The sequence below is a fragment of the Colossoma macropomum genome, unplaced genomic scaffold (genome assembly GCF_904425465.1).
Source record: "Colossoma macropomum unplaced genomic scaffold, Colossoma_macropomum, whole genome shotgun sequence".
In the NCBI taxonomy this organism is placed as follows: Eukaryota; Metazoa; Chordata; class Actinopteri; order Characiformes; family Serrasalmidae; genus Colossoma; species Colossoma macropomum.
This window is the reverse complement of record NW_023495878.1, coordinates 1725055-1750017: the sequence shown is the minus strand read 5'-3', so window position 1 is coordinate 1750017 and position 24963 is coordinate 1725055. Positions and strand designations below refer to the sequence as shown.

The 24963-nt window shown below is 38.8% G+C and overlaps 1 protein-coding gene across 9 annotated transcripts in view; it reads left to right on the top strand.

Annotated features, from left to right (window-relative positions):
* Positions 1-24963, top strand: part of flncb (filamin C, gamma b (actin binding protein 280)) — a 104917-nt gene that overhangs the window by 64109 nt on the left and 15845 nt on the right. For 5 of the 9 annotated variants that reach the window (XM_036563759.1, XM_036563757.1, XM_036563764.1 and 2 more), the window contains 19 exons: positions 71-214; positions 571-694; positions 1324-1484; positions 1575-1665; positions 2319-2488; positions 3627-3744; positions 3915-4177; positions 10146-10743; positions 11712-11885; positions 13846-14008; positions 15451-15611; positions 15809-15976; positions 16505-16628; positions 16812-16968; positions 21183-21372; positions 21517-21540; positions 21654-21901; positions 23799-23891; positions 24325-24424. In XM_036563759.1, coding sequence (XP_036419652.1) covers positions 71-214; positions 571-694; positions 1324-1484; positions 1575-1665; positions 2319-2488; positions 3627-3744; positions 3915-4177; positions 10146-10743; positions 11712-11885; positions 13846-14008; positions 15451-15611; positions 15809-15976; positions 16505-16628; positions 16812-16968; positions 21183-21372; positions 21517-21540; positions 21654-21901; positions 23799-23891; positions 24325-24424 — 3271 coding nt within the window. The remainder of the gene's footprint in view (positions 1-70; positions 215-570; positions 695-1323; positions 1485-1574; positions 1666-2318; positions 2489-3626; positions 3745-3914; positions 4178-10145; positions 10744-11711; positions 11886-13845; positions 14009-15450; positions 15612-15808; positions 15977-16504; positions 16629-16811; positions 16969-21182; positions 21373-21516; positions 21541-21653; positions 21902-23798; positions 23892-24324; positions 24425-24963) is intronic. The other 4 variants (XM_036563758.1, XM_036563766.1, XM_036563760.1 and 1 more) reach the window with 1 other exon arrangement.

Below are 24963 nucleotides of genomic sequence, written 5' to 3'. Positions count from 1 at the left end.
CTTTTACCTTTTAAAAGTATTGTATTATGATGGATGTTTTTCTGAATTGTATATTGCTTGTTGCCTTCAGGACTCAGAAGGTTACCCCATTGACATCCAGATCACAGACAATGGTGACAGCACCTTCTTCTGTGTCTACATCCCCACAAAGCCCATCAAGCACACCATTATCATCACCTGGGGTGAAGTCAATGTCCCCAACAGCCCATTCAGAGTAAGAGCTTGCTTGAGTGCAAGGAAAATGGCACTAGTACTAATACAACTTTAATAAACTGTATTTATTCTAGGATTTATTGCGCACTTTTACTTAAAGAAAGTACAAGAGTGCTGTTACTCTAAATGATGAAACATATATGCCTAGAAATATGCTAAAGTGTTCTGTACTACTGCCTCATATCAATTTTTTCACCTTTGATCCAATCACTTTGTTTGTCACAGTAGCGTAGTGATCAAAAAAGAATGATGCTTATGAATGAAAGGCTGCATTCACTGCATTATTCACTTTAATCATGTCCTGTATTTATCCTTGTCATGCTTTACGTAATGAGTGGCCTCTTGATACAAATCTAGGTGACCATTGGAGAGGGCAGCCATCCTGAGAATGTGAAGGTATATGGGCCAGGAGTGGAGAAGTCTGGCTTGAAAGCCAACGAACCTACCTACTTCACAGTGGACTGCAGCGAGGCTGGGCAAGGTCGGTCTGCATCGCTGTTTCATGCCACAGTTATTAAAGAGCCCGTATCCTGCATTTTATTGCATTTCATTTTTCCACTTGAGGTCTACTTCTGACATCTGTGTGTTTTTTGAGTACCAGTTGTATTTCATTTTACACGACTGTTATCCAAACCTCTATTTATCCCGTACAAAACAGTTTTTCTAACTGTACCTTTAAATGACATCAGTTCTGATTGGCTGCCCTGCATTGTGACTTGTTCAGAAAACAGTTAACGCTGAAACACGTCTTATAACTTATGTGAAAGTGGTTAGTGCTAAACTGCTATAGGCTGAATAGGTGTATATATGTGAATGTGTTGGCTTTCATGATCACAAAAGCAGTGAATTCAAATGGGCTGTTTTGCAGCTTAGTTTCCATATAGTTTCCATAGTTTCCATATTTTTTGCCGCTTAGTTTCTAGAATGTATTGACAGAGTGGTGAACAGTTTGTTTTGAAACTTTAAAAATACATCCATTAAATAATACATCAAAGTCTTTGTTTTGAAAAAGTGAGGAAATTAGTTTTTCACGATACAGGCCCTTTAATGACAATGTATACTATAGTGCAACTCCCAACTAAGCCATTCTTTTGCTCTTTGGCCCTATAGGAGATGTTAGCATTGGAATCAAGTGTGCTCCTGGAGTGGTAGGCCCTGCTGAGGCCGACATTGACTTCGACATTATCAAAAATGACAACGACACCTTCACCGTCAAATACACTCCCCCTGGCCCTGGACGATACACCATCATGGTGTTGTTTGCTGATCAGGTTAGTTTGTCGGATTCTTTGGGTAGCAGTTTATGAATCTGCTGGGTTTTCACTGTGGTAGTAAAGATATTCTCCTGTTGACTTCTTCAGGAAATTCCTATCAGCCCTTTCCGTATTAAAGTGGACCCCTCCCATGATGCTAATAAAGTCAAAGCCGAAGGTCCCGGACTCTGCAAGACAGGTAAGATACTGTGTCTCTGAGAGTAAGGAAAGGGTTATTCTTATAATACTTGAAAAAATTAAGTTAACTAGCTTACTGCTTAATGTTTTTTGGATATACAAGCAGTGATGCCTGTTTGAATAATTAAAAATACCTGGATTATTTATTTTGATTGATTTTAGTAACATTTTTCCAATTTAAATGACCAAATTTTCACTATCGCAACACAGCAGAATTTGAAGATAGATATACATTTTGCAAAATGGGGTGTTTTGTTATTTAATTTCATTACTGCAACACATTGAGGTAAACCTTTTGTTGTTTTGGTTCACATTCTGAAGTTTAAAAGGAAAACATGAAAGTAAAGAAGTTCAACAGTTATAAAAGCAATACAAACCCCTTTTATTAAATAAAAAGACAAAAAAAGATAAATATCAGTCATGAGAAACGCAAATATGGACACATCGAAGGTGTGAGAATTACAGTAAAAAGTGCTTAAACACTTTAAAGCATAAACTCACTAAACTTTTTGCTGTACAGTTTAGAGCTTCAATTGATCTACTGAATTATATGAGTGTTGTTGATCTGTGTGACACTTATGACACTGAAATATTTCTGGACATGTTTTGAGACGGTTTTGGGAGAATGACTGGTATCATGTCAATGGTTTACAGGTGTGGAGGTGGGCAAGCCGACCCACTTCACAGTCTACACAAAAGGAGCGGGCAAGGCCACCCCTGAGGTTCACTTTACTGGGGCACTTAAAGGAGAAGCTGTCAGTGACTTTGAAATCATTGATAACCATGACTACTCCTATACTGTACGCTACACTGCACTACAGCAGGTAAGGAGAATTGGTGATAAAGAAAAAAAAAGTCTATGGAGTCTTTAGCATGTTTAGCACAACCATATTAACATCTTAGGGAATCTCATTTAGTCTTTCTCAGGAGTCTAATGAATACAAGGCGTAATTGTTACAAATATACTGTAGGCTATTGGTCTGGCTATGTGCTTGTTTTCACTGAGGGATATTAGCAGTTCAGTTTGACTGAGAGCCAAATACGTTTAAAGTAGTTTCACAGTAACGCCTGATTACCTTAATGCAATTTGGCACATTCTTACTGTAGAGTTTAAGAGTTTTGAAGGTCTAATGCCTGGTGTTAAGTATGTGTGGGGTTGTAAGGTCCCTATGTTCGTTTAAGTTAAATTTCAGGAGACTTTGCTGAAGAAAAAATGTTAGATAATTTGAATTTGTATTGTGGGTTTGGGTGGATTAAAACCCACTATTGTGTATGACTTTTTATTTTCTGTCTTTTTTTGCGCTTGTGTAGAGGTTTGAGTTATGATTGAAGTGTAAGAGAGATGCTAAATAAATGCAGTTTATTATAATTATATTATAATGATAGACTCTTCTAATAATGCAAGCATATCAGTCTAAATGAATGCAGATATTAACCCTTTCATGCCAATGCAAAAATCTGCTTTTCTCTGTTAATAATAAAGTTCTCAGTGTTGTTGTGTCTATCTGGTATGTAAGGAAAATGATTAGCAAAAAAGCCAAAAATTCATATATTTGCATTGTCTCAAAACCTAAATTTATGAACACCTGAGTAGGAATATGTGACGTCAGTTGCTGACTCAGAAAAAATCACAATACATCTAACAATAAAGAACACCTTGTGCATCTTCTATGCATTGATAGGAAACACAGTAGCTTACAGAAAGCGCAGATTCTGCACACTGATATGTTTCACTTTAGCTAAAGTCAACGTGAATTGACTGGAACCCCTTTTGTAGCAGTTTTAAAAGGGGTTTAAGGGGTCATTGCCAAATTATTAGAATGCATTTCTGCCAAGATGCTCAGTTCATCGAGTTACAATCCCACACAGTAGTATTAAAATACCCAGGTGAAAATGATTTCTTAATAATGGAAAGAATAAACTGATGCTTACATCCACTGTTTTGTTGTCTGTCTTTTGCAGGGCAACATGAGTATTTCTGTTTGTCATGGAGGTGACCCCATCCCCAAAAGTCCCTTCATTATCACTGTTGCTCCTCCACTGGACCTTAGTAAGGTCAAAGTCCAAGGACTTAACACCAGTAAGTCTGCACAAAATCCATCTAGTAGCTTTATTTAATGTTTATATTTTAAGTATCAATGGCTGTAAAAGCACTGTGTGCACAATGAAACTGGGCATCTGTAATGTGGCATTTTAAGTCTCTAGCTTAGTGTTCCATATTGAAGGTCCGTGTTTTTTGTGTGTGTGCAGAAGTGGATGTTGGGAAAGATCAGGAGTTCACCATTAACACACGTGGAGCAGGTGGCCAAGGCAAAGTGGATGTGAAGATCACCTCACCATCTCGAAGGCCAATACCTTGCAAGGTTGAGTCTGGAACAGCCAATGAAGTGCACACAGTGAAGTACATCCCTCCAGAGGAGGGACCCTACAAAGTGGACATCAATTATGACGGCAACCCTGTACCAGGAAGTCCCTTTACTGTGGAGGGAGTTATGCCACCTGACCCCTCGAAAGTAAGTCTTATAGATAATGAAGATAATGAAGAACCAGTTATCCATCTATGCATTGTCTATGAAAGCACTGGAAAATGTTTGATCTTAAAATCAGTCTGAAATCAAAATGAACCTTTTTGTATCCGATCATATTACCCCTTTAAGGCCGACACAATGCATGGCTATCTCTGCAGTTTAATCTGCTTTTTCACTGTTAATATCATGATTTCTCAAAGCTGTTGTAGCATGTATTTGATCTAGCAAAGCCAAAAAAGGTCGATTTTTAATATCTCAAAAACTACATTTATGAACATGAAAACACATGAAAAGACATGTTTTACACAACAGACGTGTTTTATTCCTACTCTGAAGACATCACTGTAAGTGCTTATTGGTCCAAACTGTGCTCTGAATGAGCTTGCACACTTACTCAGAGAAAATCGCAATGCATTTAACAATAAAGGAAGCCTTGTACATGTTTTATACTGTAAAAGAAAACACAGCACACAGAATGCTCAGATTATACACACTGATCTTTTTTACTATGGCCAATGTGAACATGTAACTCGCACTGTAACTCCCCTGGGAGCAGATTTAGAGTTTAAGGGGCCATCACCAAATTCTCAGAATAGATGGCCAACAAGGTGCTTGGTTTGTTAGGGTAAAACACATTTAAACATATAATACCATTTAAAAGACAAAACCCTGCTTTACAGAAAAAAACAATGAATTTTACAGGTGAATATAGCATTGGTATAAAAAATAGTTTTTATACCCTCACGATAATTGTGTGAAAAATAATGTATCATGTGAAAAAACGTGTGATCACATGCAAAAAAGGTGAACATTTGAATGTTCAAATGTGAAAAAACGTGATCATATGTGCCGTTTAATGTCATGTGATCACACATTCTTCACATATGATATGTATGTGACTTTTCTGTAAGGGCTTGTTTTATAATAATAATAATAATAATAATAATAATACAATTTTATTTGATAAGCGCCTTTCAAAACACCCAAGGACATTCTACAATAAAATTATCTGTCTTCTTTCAAAATGAGGTGGCTTTTGTCTGCCTCTAAAACGTCCTCAGAGTTCTAATTATGTCACCTTGCAGCTGCAAGCAGGAGAAAATGATATTAACCAACAATATAATCATGTTTCACATTATCCCATCTATTATCAAGTGAAAATGCTGAGACCCTTTTTAATACTGTATATCACAGTATGGAAGGTTTTGATTTCTGATTCATGCTGACTTTAAATTAGTGCTCAGTTGTTATTATTATTTGACACTTATTAAAGCTCTTGTGGGTAGATGGACTGACATAGGCCACAAAATCCACATATAAGGAGCACATTATTCCATTTAAGACAGGTAGGCATGGTTAACATATCTAATTGTTTGATGTCTTGTGGCAAAGGCAATGAATACACATATGCTTATGGATGATTTTATATACACCCTTTATTCAGTCATGCTGTTGGCTGTCTGACTTGTTATTAGAAAGACTGTTTTGGAGTAAAAGGACATATCAGTAGTTTGTGCAAGAAAACATGCAAAACAGTGTTTCATTATAGTTTACCTCCTTCGATATTAGGAGAAAGTCCTATTCTTCTGTCACAGAATACAAATGTGAGCAGAAATAACTGTTTATTTACTTCATAAAGAGTATGAATGGTGTATTTGGCAAATGATTATAAAGCCAATCTGCTGAAAGTAATATGCATGTAAACTTACACATACTTTATCACCATTAAGTTTTATTAGGAGTGCCTGGAGATGTCCTGAGATTGCTTGATCACTGATGGTCTACTTAAATGTCTTCCCTCTGAAGGAGGATGGAGTTTATGCTGTGACATTTCGAACAGGTCACGGATCATTTGAATGCAGCTTCACACGAGCCCAAGGCCTGAAACTTATTAAGAGTTGGCTGAAGCAGACAAACCTCTCTTTGTAAGGAAGAACGTGGGAGCAGAGAACTTAAACTCTACAGCACACACTGTGCTGTATCGTAAAGCACTCTGAAGGAAGTACAGTGTGTGCAGTACAGTGTGAGCGCAGGAATTCAGCGACCTCCAAAGGAGTCAGTGACCAGTGCAATAAAAATTTTGGTTATTCTATCACTTCTCCACATTGTCCATGTCAGAGATGTGACTAAGCTTGTAAAATAGTAGTTCATAGTGCTCTGTAGCTCGATTTTAAGTTAGGGTGTGAAGACTATCCGTACAGTACTTTGTTTAAAATGAGTAATGTATAGAATTCTGGTTGCACCTCAAGAATTTGAGAAGCATGATAACTGTAAGTGCTTAAAATGATCATAGATGGAAAACCAAAGTGAAAAATGAAAACTGTGTTTTTACTGTAGGAAGGAGCAGCTACTGCAACTACTTCAGCTATTTCAGTAGTAGCTCAGTAGTAGTTCACAAAAAGAAACAATAGATATATCATTTAAGAGTGTACCAACATACACATATCAAAGATTTTAGTATGTGTTAAAGTCTTCATCGGGGAGGTCGTTAAAACTAGATCAGATTAAACAGTAGGCTAAAGGGTGAGTCAAAAATCAAAACATATCAGTCCAGAGTGTCACATTATGTACATATTAAAAATGAAGTAAATTGTGCAGCTGTTGTTAATTGAATTTTATACAACAGTTAGTTCCGGCCACACAAGCCGATTGGTTGAAGCGTTCTAACTGTGTTGTTATTTCGCCATAACAGCACGTTTTTTTCACAAACACTGCATCACTCTGCTGGGATGCCGTTGCTAAGCAACGACTTTGACAGCTATAGGAGACGCTCAAGCCATTTGAATGTTTGTACTTCTTACTTTGTGCACAAACAGAAAATGGACACTTTTAAGATCACGTTTGACCGACAGCCGATTTGGTCAGACTCTTAAGATGAGACTACACTAAATTTCCAAACTGTCATCACCACTGAGCAGCTTTTCAGTCAGCAGCTGAGACAGAAGAACACCTAAACAACCTGGAATCAGCCAGAAATTAACTGAATACCATTCGCCAAACAAAATGGGCTGTAAAATGCTTTACAGACTGGCTGGAACAAAACAAGGAGCTGGAGAATGAACTGCCGGCTGTGCAGTGAGTGAGCAGAGTTTGTTACTCTGACGTAGCAACAAGCTGCTTGTTAAGGAACTATAATTTGGTGGAAGGAACTGCTAACATTAAAACGTATTAAACGCCGCGTTCACGGCCCAGTTTATTTATTTCTTACTTTATTTATTTAACTGTTGTATAAAAGCAATAGAACACTCAAGGTTGTGTGTTATCACCAGTAACATAATGTTCTATGGCCAAATCACAGCCGTGATGTTATTTTGCGATAACATACAACCATGAGTGTTCTATTGCTTAAATAAGGTGATTCCTAAATATTTCAGATTAATTTATGCTACTCACCACCAGCAAGTAGTTTCCTGCTGCATATTGTGACCACAGTGAGTCTTTTGGTGCTAGATATATTCATTGGATTGAAACAGTTTTTAAAGTTTGAAGTTTTTGAAGTCCTATCTTCGACCTCTGCACAGTAAAGCCTGCCCATGCAAACAATTGTCCATAATTGGCTGCTTTGCATGTCAGTCAGATTCCATCTTTCTGTAGAAGCGGGCATTCTTGGCCACGTTAAATGACAAAACCAACAGACTCACAGGTGATGGCTTGCAAGACTACACAAACTAGACTTCATGTGATTAGTCAAGTACATAGACACATACCTGTTTTAAACACTATATAAATTCACAAATCCAAATGAATTATGCTTTACGATAAAGTGGTGTTGGGCAGCACGGTGGCACAATGGGTAGCGCTGTCGCCTCACAGCAAGAAGGCTCACAGGTTCGATTCCCGGCCGGGCAACGAGGGTCCTTTCTGTGTGGAGTTTGCCTGTTCTCCCCGTGTCTGCTTGGGTTTCCTCCGGGTACTCCAGTTTCCTCCCACAGTCCAAAGACATGCAGTCAGGCCAATTGGACATGCTAGATTGTCCCTAGGTGTGATTGTGTGTGTATGTCTGTCTGCCCTGTGATGGACTGGCGACCTGTCCAGGGTGTATCCTGCCTTCTGCCCAATGATAGCTGGGATAAGCTGGGATAAGAGGTTTAGATGATGTGTGTGTGATAAAGTGGTGTTGAACTTGATATGTTTTTTCTGTTGCTTGGGGTTCTCTGTGTGGAAGTGTTCAAACTGGGAATGCTTTTCAACAAATTTAATGAGGAATCAGCAACACACAAACAGTAAACCTAAAGGAAAGGTAACATTAAGTTTCCCATCTCTCAAATCGAAGATGTGAACGTGTTTTTTATGGTGGATTTTGCACCTAATAATGGGAAACTGTAAATTAGGTTAGAAATAACTTCAGGCTACACTGAGACTATGTTACTTTGTGTATCCATTTAAATTTTAGTAGCTCGTAAATTCAAATGTAGAGGCAATTTATGTTCAAACTAGGCTCCGATCGAATTTATGTTAATTTGATGCAACTGGCTACTGTTTGTGATTGTTTATTTTATGGGGATAATGGAAGGCAGGCTGAACATTTGTGTCCTTGGAGGGTGGGTGGGTAGCTGTGTACTATGTTTTTAGCCTTCTAGACCTGCCCTAACCTTCTCCAAGGTGATACTGATTGAGTCTGGTTTCCCAGGGGCCCTTGAAGCTCAGTAATTGAATATGAACTAGCAATCTTCTTCATTAATAATGAATGCAGTGTATTTATCATCATTCTCTAGGAGCATTCCTCTGTCTACTCCACATGACTGAAGCCAATCTCAAGAGTCCTCTCTCATTAACCTGAGACTTTCCAGAGAAATGTGTCTGTGTCTGTATACGTTTACTTCAGTGTTCCCATAATTAACTCTGGATACGATTACTCGAGCGATGAGGTCATTGCTGTCCTGCATGGTGCGTCCATGATGCCAGATGTTCCACTTCGTATGTCCGCATTGTCGTATGAGCTACTTAAAGCAAATACGATGTAGCAGAACATATAACCACCGCAGGAAGTAACTTGAAGATGTGGTTTGTAATTAATCTGTCAGAGAGAGGTTAGCCAGAGTGTGCTTGGCCACAGGGGGTAGTTTAAGCACATCTGGAAACACTGCATTCTTCATGTCTTACAGTGAAAAATACAAGTACAGCAAATTGGATATCTGTGTACCGTGGCACACTCCATGTGACAAAGGAAATGGACATAAAGACACAAGTACGTAAAAAGACTTTAGGGCACGATCCTGTATTGATCAGAAAATGAACAAAAAAAAAAAACAAATCATAAAGGGTTATTTTCAAAATATGGTTATGGTACACAGTCGAAGGACGAAAACATGGCGATATGTGCTTAAGTCTCAAATACATATTTGTGACATGCAATTTGTGACTTAATTAGTGCCTTTCTACCTTGTCCAGGTAGTGATAAAATATCAACATATAAAATATTTTATCTGGTATGAGATAAAATAGAACACGTTGTGAATTGTCGCATCTGCTATGAGAGCCAGACGATCAAGTGGCAATCATTGGGGTCCAAGGATTATGGAGCCATTATGGAGCCTGTAGAGCACAAAGATTTTTAGTTTGTGATAGATGTGGGGTCTCAAAAGAAATTTCATACGCATTGGCCTTTAACTTTGGTGTAGTAAGCAACACATTTTTAACAAATGTCTTAGAAAACAGTACGATTTTTGGTCTACTTACATAGCAGTTGAACTCAATGAACTAAATTATTCCGCAGCAGTTACTCCTGTATAGAATGCATTGATTTTCATATTAAAATCAAAATTTCTCCTTGCTTTCTAAACTTTTTCCACTGCTTATGAGTTTTCCTGTGTGATTTTGTTATTGTCAGTATTGTGTTTTGACAGCTTTGTTTATTAGATTAGTTTTTAGAATTGAGCCATTAAATAGAAGCCTTTTTCTTCTTTATTGTTGATCCTGGTTAATCAATTTATATCATGTCTCGTTCAACCAGGTGCGAGCCTACGGTCCCGGCCTGAAGGGAGGAATTGTGGGTAAACCTGCTCCATTTGCCATAGACACCAAAGGGGCCGGCACAGGGGGTCTGGGCCTGACAGTGGAGGGACCGTGTGAGGCCAAGATTGAGTGCCAGGACAATGGCGATGGCTCCTGCTCCGTATCCTACCTGCCCACTGAGCCCGGAGAGTACGCCATCAACATCCTGTTCGCTGATGCGCACATCCCCGGCTCTCCCTTCAAAGCCATGGTTCAGTCTGTCTTCGATCCCAGCAAGGTCACAGCCAGTGGGCCAGGCCTGGAGAGAGGGAAGGTCAACGAGGTTGCCTCCTTCACAGTGGATTGCTCTAAGGCTGGGGAGGCTGAGCTGACCATCGAGATCATCTCAGACTCTGGTGCCCAGGCCGAAGTCCATATTCAGAACAACAGCGATGGGACATATTCTATCACCTATATCCCCCCTTTCCACGGCATGTACACCATCACCATCAATTACGGAGGACATGCTGTGCCCAAGTTCCCTGCTCGTGTTCAGGTGGACCCTGCTGTCGACACCAGTGGAATAAAGGTCTACGGCCCAGGAGTCGAACCCAGAGGTAAGAATATCTCAGCTTAGAGTCTGTTATTTTATTAGAACTCACAGTTATTGCCAGTGATAGCAAAAGCCTGATGTAATTTAATAGGAATTATTTCTCACCCACTGAAACATATTCTGGCCTAAAGCTTGCATTTAATGTTATTTGTCATCTTATGTGATATCCTGTAGTGCAGCAGTGTGTTCCTCTGGCTCATCAGTTTAACAGAATTCATATTTTTTTGTCAGTCAGTGTTCTTTCACTTTCACGTCATACAAGCATTGAGAATCCACCCCCACAAAAGCTTTTCAAAAGCTCCTCCAACCATCAAGATACCTCATCGGAAGGGGGTTTTCCTAGTCTTTAAACTAAGTGCAAACTTGAATCTAGAATTTCAATCGAATGTAAATGTAATCCATTATACAGGGAGATTCACTCAAAAGAGGCCCCGAATATTCTGTTGTAACTCCCGTTAGGATGAAGCAATCTAAACCAAAAAAAGTATGCTACATACATTGACGTATGTGTAATCGATTGCATTAAATGCGATGCTGGAAGTGATCTCCGTTTTCTGCCAGACACATGAAGGGGTACGGGGGTATGCACCCGTAAGTAGCAAACGGAGGTTAAACGTCGCAACACCTGTCCGGCGCCTACCACATCACTCCGACGTAGGGGCATCCCGGCTTGTTTGAAGCTCCATATACTGAGGAGCACATTGCACATGTTTCGTTCAGATTGCTTTGTCCTAGCGAGAGTTATTATAGAATATTCGGGGCCTCTTCCGAGTGAATCTCCCTGTATAACTATGTACTCGTAATTACGTTTAATCAGATGTGTAATGTAAAATGAGTGTTTAGCAAAATGAATAGTATCTCTAGACTAGAGGGGTTAAAAAGGACAAATGAAGAGCCTAAATCCTGTTGTTTGTCAAGTGATGATGCTGTCTTGGTGACCGGAGTATGTTTGTTGTTTATGTGTGGATATAGGAGTCCTTAGAGAAGTCACTACACACTTCATCGTGGACACACGCGCACACAACAAAACTGGGGGCAACCATATAAAAACCCGCATTGTCAACCCTTCAGGCACCAATACAGACGCCTACATCACCGACAAAGGGGACGGCACCTACAGAGTGGAGTATACGGCTTATGAGGATGGTATGACGCTCCTTTTAGATTTGTTTAAGCATTACAATCCAGCATGTTTCGCCTCTAGAAATACTGAATGCATTTTCCGCAGCACTTGGTTTTAGGTGGGGTCTTAAATATTAGTTGACTGTGGCAGTGCAGAATCATCAAGCGGATTTAGTCAGTTGGTTTGCATTTCAGGTTTTGCTGACTCTGCCAGTGGGCGGACTCTGAGCTTGGAGAGCAAGCCAGTGAGAGCACAGCCCTAGAGGCAGGAAGCAGTGAACTGTAGAGCAGATGCTGTACCTCTTTAATGAACGTTTTCCTTAAGCTGTGTGTCGCCATTTAATAACACAAACTGCTGTGGTTTGTGTAAAGTTTGTGAACGCCTCTCTTCATGCTGGAGGGCAGTACGGCTGGAGTGGCGATCATTAATTTAACAGGCAGGATTGGTTTGTTTTTATGAAGCAGAGTCTCCTGTGTGCATTTTAAACAGGCAAATAGGACATGAGCAGTTGTGTTAAAGACCTGATCAGCATAAAAATGGCAGTACTGATTTTAAGAAGCCCAAATTCTGATAACTGATAATGTCAGCCAATCTAATTGCTGGTCAAAAATTTAACAGACAATTTCTCAAACCACAAGTGGGGACCCTTTAGTAGTCCCCAGGCCTGTGCTGAAAGGATCAAGTGGTCTGTATTGGGCTGTTGATGGTACTTTGTAATAAAAAACAATGAAAAAAATTGAATTAATAATAATGTAAAATCATTGGCAAGATTTCCACTGATGCTGATACATCTGTGGAACCTTAAAGGAATGATTTGACTAAGAAATATCTGGAGCTCAGATTTAGCTTCTTTACTTTAGCAAACACTAGAAGTGTTGTTGCAGGGCTTGTTTCAATATTGTGTACCACTTGAAAACATTTATATACATTTTACATAATTATTAATTTAGTTATTTTTAATTGATTTTATTACAAAGTGCCATTGACAGTATATGCATGCTAGATTACATTTGCAATTTCTGCTGTTTGCTATTTATAAACATATATATTCAATTAAAAAGTTCAACATTTCAAAAGTTACTTGTAAATAGAAACAACTGGTTTCACAAATGTAATGTGTAGTGTCTGTGCGTGCACAACACTTAAAATGGCCGCACTGTTGAGCTATACGGTGAACTTTTGTTATTGTTCACAGTCATATTGTGACCTAAACCACATCAACAAGTCTGTGCAACATTAATTAAAAGCTGGAAGCGGTTTGAGAGAAGTTTTGGGAATGTATTTACGGAAAAGATTTGGGTGACTATTGCCTTCTAGTGTTTGGTAGCAATGTTAGCCTAGCAGGTCCAATACTAAAGTAAAGAAGCAACTTTTGCTTGACTGATCTTTCTTTTTTTATCTTGATTGAACGACTGCATCTGGGTAAGTGCAAAATTATGTAAATTTTAATTTTTCCCCAAACTTTTCCTTTAATATCACTCGATTTATTGGCCAAATGTTTATCAGTTTGAGTCCTAAGGTATACGAGGAAACAGTTGCTTGTTGACTTTCCTGATCAAGGGCATCTTAAAGGTTACAGATGGAGGGAAATAAAAACACACACACATACTGCTCATCAGTACTCTGAGCATGGCAGCATTATTGATTGCTCTGTGTGCAGGATAACTGCAGTGGGATGATGACTGCATGTATTGCGTCATGAGTTCCAGAGCAGCAGCCTGTTTTCTCATGATAACCACACACAATCCTCATTCGCACCACTATTGATCCAGACTCTGCACAGCTACACAGGAAATATCACTGATGTGACCTTACCATGTGTAAAATCTCCCACTGCACACATCAAGGTGGTTCTTTTTGCAGCCTTATATTTGCAGCAGCTTAAAGCCATTTATCATACTGACAGGAAATCATCCTTCATACAGCAGTGCTGTGTGAATGTTTGTGTGTATACTTTGTGAACCATGTGCTCTGAATGTGCAGGTGTGCACCTGATTGAGGTGTTGTATGATGAAGTGTCGGTGCCGAAGAGCCCATTCAGGGTTTCAGTAACAGAGGGCTGTGACCCCAGCCGTGTGCGGGCATATGGACCCGGCCTTGAAGAGGGTCTGGTCAACAAACCAAACCGCTTCACCGTGGAGACCAGGTACATGATATAACATTAGTTCTAAACTGAACAGCATTTTCCAGGCTTTGAATACTTGTTGGTGCTTTCAAATAAGTACTCTAATATTTATTCTCAATACTACCCTTAAAAACAATAATATCTGTATTTCATAATTAACCATATCTTTATGTATGTTTGTTCATTATAGCTAATTTGTTTTTTAATCAGAATTTTGTAGTTATATACTTGTATATGTGTATATATTTTATTTTTTTACGATGTACATCCCAAAGATGGCATGTGACGTTATGTCCAGATAAAGAGACAGATCAGTGACTGGATTTCTGCTTGCCCAGATAGCAAATATGGTCAAAAGTAAGACGTAAATCTTTACTGAAGAAAACATTACTAGATTACTGAATGCAGCCATGTTCATATTCCACTGCTGACTTAGTAATCAAAGCTCAGTTCTATTGTGAGGCAAATACCTTACAGAAATTTTGTTCAGGATTGAGAACTTGTTGAATTATATTTCATTTTTGATACTAGATTTGTACAGATATACGGCCATTTGTAACTAATTTGAATCACCTACAATATTTTGCTAGCCTGCTGTATCTGTTTGTCTCCATCTCTCAGCTCCTCAGGCTTTTTTCTTAGTTTTATGATAAAATATAAAGATGAAGCTTCTGAATCCTAAATATGAAACAACTACAACAACATAATGAATGAATTGTTGATATTCAAATTATTCAGTATATCTCTGTGTAATGTAATAAATAAGGCTGCAAACATGCATTGATGCATGGTGATGCATCTGTCTGAGACTGGTGATTCTGCTACAGCACTTTTGGAATGTTTTTATCAATTACATTAGTATTCACTACAGTGTGCACTTATTTTTGCCTAGTATCAAATGTAAAAATCCCCAAAAAAAGATATATTGTTTTGTTTTTATTGCTGTATTTTACTACTATATAAACAGTTCTTCTACTCTCATTTGTGTATTCCATATTAAAAAAAAATTGTCATACCAAATCATACTAATATAATCACATTGAATTGAATCGTAGTGAAATTTGAGCTTTGAGATCAGAGAATTTGATAAAACTGCTGTTTTATTGATGCTTTGTTTCTGAAGAGCAATAATCAAATCTTTTTACACCTCTGATAAATAATATAAACATTTATATATGATTAATTTATAGCCCATTATGCATTCCATTTGCTGCTAAAAATGCTGCACATGCCTAAATGGTGTTGTAGATGTGTAGCTCTTCTTTCCTCAGAATATTCCGAAATTTGTATTGTCCTTGTATTGATATACTTCATATTCCTATAACGTATTTTATTTTTTTGTTCTTACCTTTGAAACCTTGAAAATACCATTTATTCTCTCTCTTGCCTGTTCTTCACCCACTGTATCTGTATTTTTCTCGATCTCACTCGCTCTCTGTTCTTTCACCTGTCTTCATTCCCAGGGGTGCTGGTACAGGTGGTCTGGGTTTGGCCATTGAGGGTCCGTCAGAGGCTAAGATGTCCTGTAAAGATAATAAAGATGGCAGCTGTAGTGTTGAGTACATCCCCTTCACTCCTGGAGAGTATGATGTTAACATCACGTTCGGAGGCTTGCCCATTCCAGGTGGAGTATGGACTTCTCTCAGCCGGACCTGTATTACAAATATGAACCAAAGCTTTCGTTCACTATTAAACAACAGTATTTTTTGATCAAACTGAGAACAGCAGTGGAATAAGATGCAGTTTTGTTCAGGTTAAAGGTTACAGCAGGGTTAATAAGTGAGGGAACGTGAGATAAATGTATTATGTGTTAACCTGCAGGCAGTCCTTTCCGAGTTCCAGTAAGGGAGCTGGTGGATCCTAGTAAGGTGAGGTGCTCTGGCCCAGGCCTGGGCAATGGGGTACGAGCTCATGTGCCACAGACCTTCACTGTGGACTGCAGCAAGGCTGGCCTGGCCCCACTGGAAGTGCTGCTCTATGGCCCAACTGGTAAGGGGAGAGTGAAAATATACCATTTCTAAAATCTCTTTTAAGGAAGCCCTTTATTATTTGTATCACTGTTATCATCCAGCAACTAGTTTGGCTAAGCAGCCAAAAATCAAGTGTGCTGGTGATGGAATTTAACAAATCCATATGATGGCTGGGGACATCTGGGAGAAATCTGGAGCCAAACTTTGTTCTTCAGACTAGCTTATAAGACATCAACTATCAAAACAAGAAATTCTTGTTACTTTTTACAGTTTTTTTAAATCTATTCTAATGTTATACAGGGGTTTTTTCACAATCAAGAGACCAACACAAATGGTCCAAAATTACTTGGAAAAAAATAAAACTTATTAGGATTATTGACATTAAAGGTTAAGAATGTTTTTCCTTCTCCTGTAATGTTGCCATTTTGAAAAACATAGTTAGATATACAGTACAGAGTTTGACTACATTATGACTTTTTTATTTATAAAGACTTATATTTTGATTGTCAACTTTTTAGACTCTTAATCATGGCAACATTCTCTGCAGGGGCAACTGAGCCTGTAAGCATCACAGACAATGGTGATGGCACGCACACTGTGATCTACACGCCTGCCAAAGATGGACCTTACACTGTGTGTGTCAAGTATGCAGACCAAGAAGTGCCACGCAGGTGAGAATACCATATATTCACACAGGACTCATAATTCTAAACTTAGAACTGCTAATCAGAACAGCTGCTCCTTCATTAACATTTCTGTTCTGTTCTGTTAGTATGACAGGAATGTGATAGGAATGAGGTAATTACAGAGAATGTAAGAAGGTATTTTTTCCTGTCTTCTTTCTATGTTTCCAGTCCATTTAAGATAAAGGCCCTGCCTGCTCATGATGCTAGTAAAGTTCGGGCCAGCGGGCCTGGCCTCAACGCCTCAGGTGTGCCTGCCAGCCTGCCAGTAGAATTCACCATTGATGCCCGTGATGCTGGTGAAGGACTCCTCACTGTCCAGATCTTGGTGAGTCATGTGATTTCCTTTCCCAACAAAAAGTGCCTTATTATTTAAGTAGAATTTGGAAAGCAGTTCTATGATTATGTCTTTAACCCTTTAAGGACGAATGTCGCACCACGATGTGTTCAAGACGCGACATATTTAAACTTGAATAACTGAACAACCATTTAAGATATCAACAAAGTTAATGTCTACCTAAAACTGTAGAAGCTGAGCTTTCTGACAAAATACCGTATGTGTGTACGGTGTGGTGTATCATCCTTTTGAAGTCATGCGTCATTCTGTAGTCAGCGTTTATGCGTATATTAAAACTGCAGGTCTAAGCAGGATTTTTGTAGGGGAGAAATTAATGGGATTTTAGGAAATTGCAGCTATTGCACCATAAGGTAAACTAAAAGGTTCCAAACCTGATACGCTTTATTCCACGCACACTCTCCCCCCCACGTCACTGGATTCTCTGAATTACGAGGTCCCTACTACTCAGCATGTTAAAAGTCCCTACTGCATGTTAAAATGACGTTGCATGAAAGTAAGTCTACTAATAAACAAAACTATTATATAACAACACTGACTACTCCTAATGTACTCTATTACTGTTGAAGCGTCTTAGCTACCACACTTGACAAAGCTTGCTGGTTCGTTTGGGGCATTTTTATGTGGTTGCCAGCCTTCTGATGTCAGTCCTGTGCAGACTGTAACATTATTCATAGTTTGACTCTTTAACGACTTTGTAATTCAGAGGATCCAGTGACATTCAGTGGAAAAACGAAGGACAAACTTATCTACTTTAGAACCTTTTGTTTACCGCAGGGCATGGTAGCAGATTTTCTGTGAAATCCCAGTACATCTGCCCATTAGATCACAGACAAATCAAAGTTCACTTTTTTTACACGTTTGGTCATTGTTTGCTAGCTATTCTGAGTATAAAATATGTCATCCATCAGATCCAGTCAAAGCAGGGGTTCAGATTTAAAGACTGTCCAAGTCAGTTCAAAAAGATTTGACTTCAGACTTTCAAGATTTTCTTCAAGATCAGTGCAAAAAAATAGAAATCATTTTTGAGGGCAGTGATGAACAGGCTGAAGATACAAGCTCCATACAACTGGATAAAAATACATGTTAACAGTAAGAAATCAAAAACGTCTACTGACAGAGCTCAGAAAAGTAGTCATGTGCAATAGAGTCATATGCAAACGTTTGCCAAACGTGGCGGATTTTCGAAATGAAAAGTTAACACATCCTCTGCAGGGAACACACTTAAACATGGCATTTTCCTCTAATTTTAGCGCATAACTTCTGTACATGGCATGACTTTTGCACATGCCACATTTTATGTTTTATTATTTTACGGTGTGTTAAATTCAGCAGTTGAGTATTAAAATGTGCAGAAATGTGTTCTCGTCTTACAAACCTATTCTCACTTTGAAAATCTACAAAACATTTACTTTGAGCAGGGGGTGCCCAAAATTGTGCATACGACTGTAAATGATGGAGTTTGTAAAAGGGTCTACTCTTCAGCTTATTCATTCAAATTTGTTCTGTATTTTTTTTGTTGTTGTTTTTTTTCAGAGAAAATGTTTCCTGTTTTGTTTTTTTTCATTTGTATACTGTTTTCATTTTCTGTTACTGGTATCATTGAGAAGCAGAGTTTGTGTTGGATCAGATGATGTTAAACACTTGTAGATAGTGTATTGTATCACTGCATTACAGTTAAAAATGAAAAGGTATGTCCAGATGGCTACTAGGCTGGTCCTTAAAGGGTTAATTAACTGACCTGTTGGCTGTTTCTCAAACTTTAAAAATTAAAAGTCCCATGTCCCTGCTCCCCACACTTGCCTTCTTCCATGACCCATGACCCCCTCCCCCCTCCCTGCTGTCGCTGCAGGATCCAGATGGGTGCAGGCGTGAGGTCTCTCTGTATGTGGAGGACTGGGGTAGAAGGGTCTGGGACAGCCATATTGTAAAGGGCACCATCCCCTTCTATATTCTTAGGAAAGGCTGCGTAAGGCCACCCCTCATTTTTAGCCCCTCTTGTTTTTGTCCCCTCATCGTGTCCGACATCTCCCCTCCTCCCTCTCTCCCCTAAGATTCCTGCTTCCTGAGCCCTCATACCCTCTTGCACCTTGTGCCCTCTCTATGCCCTAGTTTTGCCTCCACTTCATCTTCATATAGGGTAAAGCACCTTCTGCAGCTCCAGCATTGCAGTGCTCTTGCAGTGTGGCATATGCCAGAAGATGTTTGTGGAACATACTGAAGCTAATATAAACCATGGGAAAGAGTTTATTGGGAGTTCCACAAGAGTGCTGGCAGTTGTCTAGTGCCCCTTTAGGGCTGTGATCTCTCTCTCTCCCTCTCTCTCTTGCTCTATTTTATGTCCAGTATGTAAATTCACAAATGGAGCACTTTTCTCCTATTCGTTTATAGTTCTATTAAAGGGCCTGTATCGTGGAAAACGGATTTTTCCTCACTTTCTTGAAATAAAAGAGCTTTATGTAGCATGTAAACATTGTTAGAGTTTCAAAATGTGCAATTCACTCCCTAGTCTGTAAAATCTAAGCTCCAAAAAACAGAATTCATTGTTTCTGTGATGTCACTAAAATTAACACTCCTACTCAGCCTACAGCAGTTCAGTCCCTCCCACTCATGCTGAGTTAAAAGGAGTGTTTCAGCCAGGACTGCTTTTTGAATGTGGCAAAATACATATCGCTGCTGTCGGAAGAAAACCTCGTATCTTGTTTTTTGTTCTTTTTCAGTTTTTGACAATTTTAAAATGTCTGTTGCCCTTTACAGTGTTTGTAAATGTTATGATGAATGGGCCAAAAGAAACGGCACAGAATGACTTGGAAAAACGTCTGGTTCCATTGACTTACATTAAAAGTAAAGTAGGTTTTTTCCTTCTCCTGTAAAGTTATTGTTTTGGAGATATGAGGTTTTCTTCCAACAACAGCGATATTTCAGTGGATACAACGAATGTAAAATACAACAAACGTAGGATATGGGCCCTTTAAATATGTGACAAAATAGGCCTGAGGGATGCTGGGAGTTGTAGTTCCTGAAACAGGGCTCTGGTTCTATGTCTTGCAGAGATATGCTACCTTTAATACAAAAATACAAAAATAAGAAAACTTTAAATTTAAACATACCGGAGTGGTCTCAAATAATGCACATCCAAAGAAGAGCATTGTCATTGCTAGAGGGACAATGGTGTTTGTGGATGTGGACTTTGCCTGCCGTGTTTGATAACGTCTTAATTTAGCGATGAATTAAAAGCCCTTAATGTTCCTCCTACTGGTCTCTGTGGACTGACACTCCATTGAGTTTGGGCTAATTCTTGAATGACTAACTTACATAGAAGATTTGCTTAACACAAATCATGCAGCTATTTTAGCAAAAAATTAGAGATTACAAACTCGTATGATGCTTTTTAACTAAGACATATAGAGTCATGCACCCTGGGTGAAGACAAAAGCCCTGTTCAAGCTGGATTTGTTTTGCCAGAGGAGGATGTAATGTAATTTGTAAGGAATTAAACTGGCTGATTTTTAGGGGATGAAATATCTGTGTAATTTCCCCAAACTACCTCAGGTAGCGTGGATCAAAATGCCTCAGCTGAGATGTTCACTTCAGCATTAAGATTAAAATGAAACCGATACAAAAAACAAAAGAAACTTCCAGTTAATACCACATAGAATAGTGTTATGATAAATGGTAAAGTTGGCTCATTAAACTTAACAGGTGTCTCTGCCTCGTGAGAGGTACCTTCAGGTATTTCATCTCATTCTCCCTCTAATTAGGCCATCACCAGAAGTGTTTCAGATTATAGTAGCCTGGTTTTAAACTTGGGGATAAAGCAACTGTGTTAAATCAAGCTCCATTTTAGTGGTTAGCCTTGTCTCCCGGTTGCCAAAAAACAGAGGTGCTGATGTTTATTACCAGGATTTGTTATTGCATTACTGTGAGGTTGATTCAAACAGGACTGCTGTTACTGAATGAGCTCAGAGTTTAACAAATTATAGAAGGTAATTTGCGCTGCAATTTTTACTTAGCAGATTTGTAAACACTGCAGACATGGCAGATTCGTAATGGATTAAAATCACAGATCTTATCAGGAATCACTCAAATGACAGCACCTCCCCAGGTAAAGCTAATCCTGCTTGAATGGGGCTACAGACAAAAAGGATCGAAACTTAAACATTAACATAGTGTGTTTTTTTCCATAGGATCCAGAGGGAAAACCGAAGAAAGCGAACATCAGAGATAACAGAGATGGAACATACACAGTATCCTACGTACCTGACATGACAGGCCGCTACACCATCACCATCAAATACGGCGGAGATGAGATTCCCTACTCCCCCTACCGTATCCATGCTCTGCCCACTGGGGATGCCAGCAAGTGCCTGGTAACAGGTTAGAATCTGTTAACCTTCCTATTACTTGGACCTTCCTATTACAGCTGTTACCCATGACCTTGCTAAATTGTTGGAGTTACAGCATATAACGTTTTGTGTAAATGTATGGTAATGGTAGTATTGTTTTTCTGTTATCTTGCAGTTTCCATTGGAGGACATGGCCTGGGTGAGTAGTTTAATACTAAACATTTGTCCACATCTCCCATATTGTATTGTGTTTTACATGTGTTTTATATATAGAGATATTCTTGACCTAACTGCATGTGCACTCTGCATCAGGCTCAGGACTCGGACCTACCATTCAGATTGGCGAGGAGACTGTCATCACTGTGGATGCAAAGGCTGCTGGGAAGGGAAAGGTCACCTGCAAAGTGTCAACGCCTGATGGAGCTGAACTGGATGTGGATGTGGTGGAGAACTCAGATGGAACTTTTGATATCTACTACACAGCCCCGGAGCCGGGGAAATATGTCATAACTATCCGCTTTGGAGGAGAGCACATCCCCAACAGCCCCTTCCATGTGGTGGTGAGCACTTTGTCTTAGTGGGTCTTAGCTAGATCTGATAGATCTGCACATTTTTGTTATTCACAAAAAATACATTGAATTTACTTGGTTCAAATGTGTACATCATTTCTACATTAGATATGTATTATGTTAACTTAGTTTTGTCTTCAAGCTCACTTGCTTTTAGCAGTAACTGTGTTGAAGTAATATTTTTTTTTACCCATGTGGGAATGGTTACACATTTGAATCAAGTAATGTATTGCAACTTCTGACAAAAATGACCCAGGACATCAATGTCTATGCACTGTTTACTTACGTTAAATGTGTTAGCGTCTTGAACAGAAGAAATATTTAAAGGGTGCTTAAGGAAGGGACCACTCAGATAGATTACAAGTGCATGCAAATTATTCTTGTAAACAGTCTTGATATTTAAATTGTGCTTTATACTGTGATGACTTGTTTCTCTGTGCTAGGATCCTAGACAGAGATAAAATGCATGTTATAACATACAGAACACTACTTTTTTATTACACATAAGCTAATATGTAGAGATGCAGCGATACAGAATTTCTGGGCCTGGTACGCTAACCGATAAAAAAACCTTAATGTGGCTGATACCAATATCATAAACCGATCGTTTAGATTATACTATTATTTTAATGTTTTACATCACTTTATGTATTTTTATCTAAAGCCATTCACAGCATTATGTGAACTGATAATAGCAACAGAAATACGGAATTGAATACAGCAACTAATGTTCAATATCATTATTACCTAATGAAGAACTGGAGGCTATAAAAATCGTCATACCCTGTAACTAAAGGCTGTACATTAAAAAAGCTATGACTTGGATGTCACCCTGTGTTTTGAAAGACTGAAGATAATTTAGTGAAAAATGTTAAAATGATATGTTCACGCAAGAGGAAAAAGCCCACTGCAGGTTCATTTTGACTGTTTGTTTTGACATTTAAAGTGAAGCTAAGAGCATCCTTAGTCACTCATTCTGCAGCACCATATTAGAGACAAACCTGAACACACACAACAGGGTAACAGGTTATCTGTTTTATATTGGATATATCTCTATCAATTTAAACAAATTAATTTATTTCACTTGCAATAAAAAATAAACTTGGCTTTGCATTTTGTAAAAAAGCTAAATGCACTGTAAAAAAATTTTCTAAGTGAAAATAAACTGGAACATTCTAGATTTTATGTTTTTTTTAAATACATTAAACTCAGCAAATAAACAGACATTGTGCACTTAAATGCTGTATTCAAGCGTGGTCTATGTAGAAGATGTGTTATTTTTACCATAAAATATCAACAAACCATGTAATTTGATTTATAATATTCACATGTACCTTCACATCATTGCTGCTGTTGAAGTCACTAGAAATCCTGTCATCTATCTTTTTAGTTCATTCATAATAAAAAAGGATATATATATATATATATATATATATATATATATATATATATATATATATATAACAAAATTTGTTTCAAATTAAAAATGGATATACGTGGATTAGAAAGCTCACTCTCTAACCAACTAAAATACAGTTTGTGATGAAAGTTGTTCTTCTCACGACAGTAAATTACATTACGTGCCGTTAAATGGAAACCATTGGCCAGCAGAGGCTGCTGTGTGATCTAAAAGAGTGTATAAAAGTGACTTCACGTGCTTCCACACATGCTTCACTGCACGTGCAAGCTAGAAATAGGACATTAAGTGTTGTAATTAACGGCTGAAATTTCAATATCGGACAAATAATAATAGTGATAAAGTTTATCTGCAACAATGTATCAGCTGCCAATATATCGTGCATCCCTACAAATATAATTTAGACTATGTGCAATTGCATGTGTGTGTGTGGTTGTGGTTAAGTAATGGTGTGACTCCCTCCATTCCCAGGCGTCTGATACCATTCCTATAATAGAGGAGCCGTGTGATAAAGTGCAGTTACAGCAGCCCTACGCCCCCTATCAGGGCTACTCCCCTCACTGGGTACACATCTCAGCCCTCTCTACTCCTTCCCTTTTGCTTTCACCAGTCCCATTCATTTTCCTTTTTAACCCCTCATCTGTTCCATCCATCCATTATGCAAAAATAATTTTTTTAAGGGTTATGCTGCTGAAGGCTTCCTGGAAGCAACACCGTTTCAGCTGCTTGGTCTAAACTCGTATAAGCAGAGATTTTGACCTGAGCTTTGTGTCTTCTGTCTTGCATTTTTGTTGTCATTTTGCTCCCCGTTTTGCATGGCTTGCTTGTTGCTGCGTTCATCCAGCGCTGTTTTTATTGCTCTGTTGGTGCCCATGCAGCCTGGGTCCATGCCTGATCTGCCAGTGCCTCTGACAGTGCCTCTCATCTTGCTATGTTCACATGCCTTTTCCTTTTTTTATTGGCTAGCAGTGCTTACTTTAATCTCTTTCTGTTCCAGGCCACCGAGGAGCCAGTCACAGCCATCAATGGCATGGAGCCTATGCTCCGCCCCTTTAACCTGGTCATCCCGTTCACAGTGCAGAAAGGAGAGATCACAGGTTTGAGAAGTTAACAGAATACTGAATGTATCTGAGAATTGACCTATTTGTGCTCTGCCCACAAATGCGTTCTTTTGTAGCAACTGTTACACACTGTAGACAAAATTTCCATTTAGTGCAATGAGATGTGGTGGCACAGTTTTTGCTTTAATACCTAAATTATTCTCATCCTGTTTCCAGTCACATGCATACTATATATAGGCAATTTGTAATGAACACACTCAATACTGACAACATAGCTATGCACTAGATATTGACCAGTGTTCTGTACAGCTTGGTCAATCTTGCAGAAGTTGGAATGAAAGAATGCATTTGTGGCACATTTGTGATTCTACACCTACAGGTTCACAGTCCAGAAAGACCTGCAATTTTATAAATAGACCACTGAAATCATGTCATCATTCTGTAGTCAGTGTCAGGCCCATATTAGGAAGTCTGGGTCTAAGCTTGATTTCTCTATGGCAAATTCAATGGGATTTTAGGGTTCTAGAGCTGATACATTTTGCCCTGTGTGTGTTTTTTCATCTGAATGTTGCTGG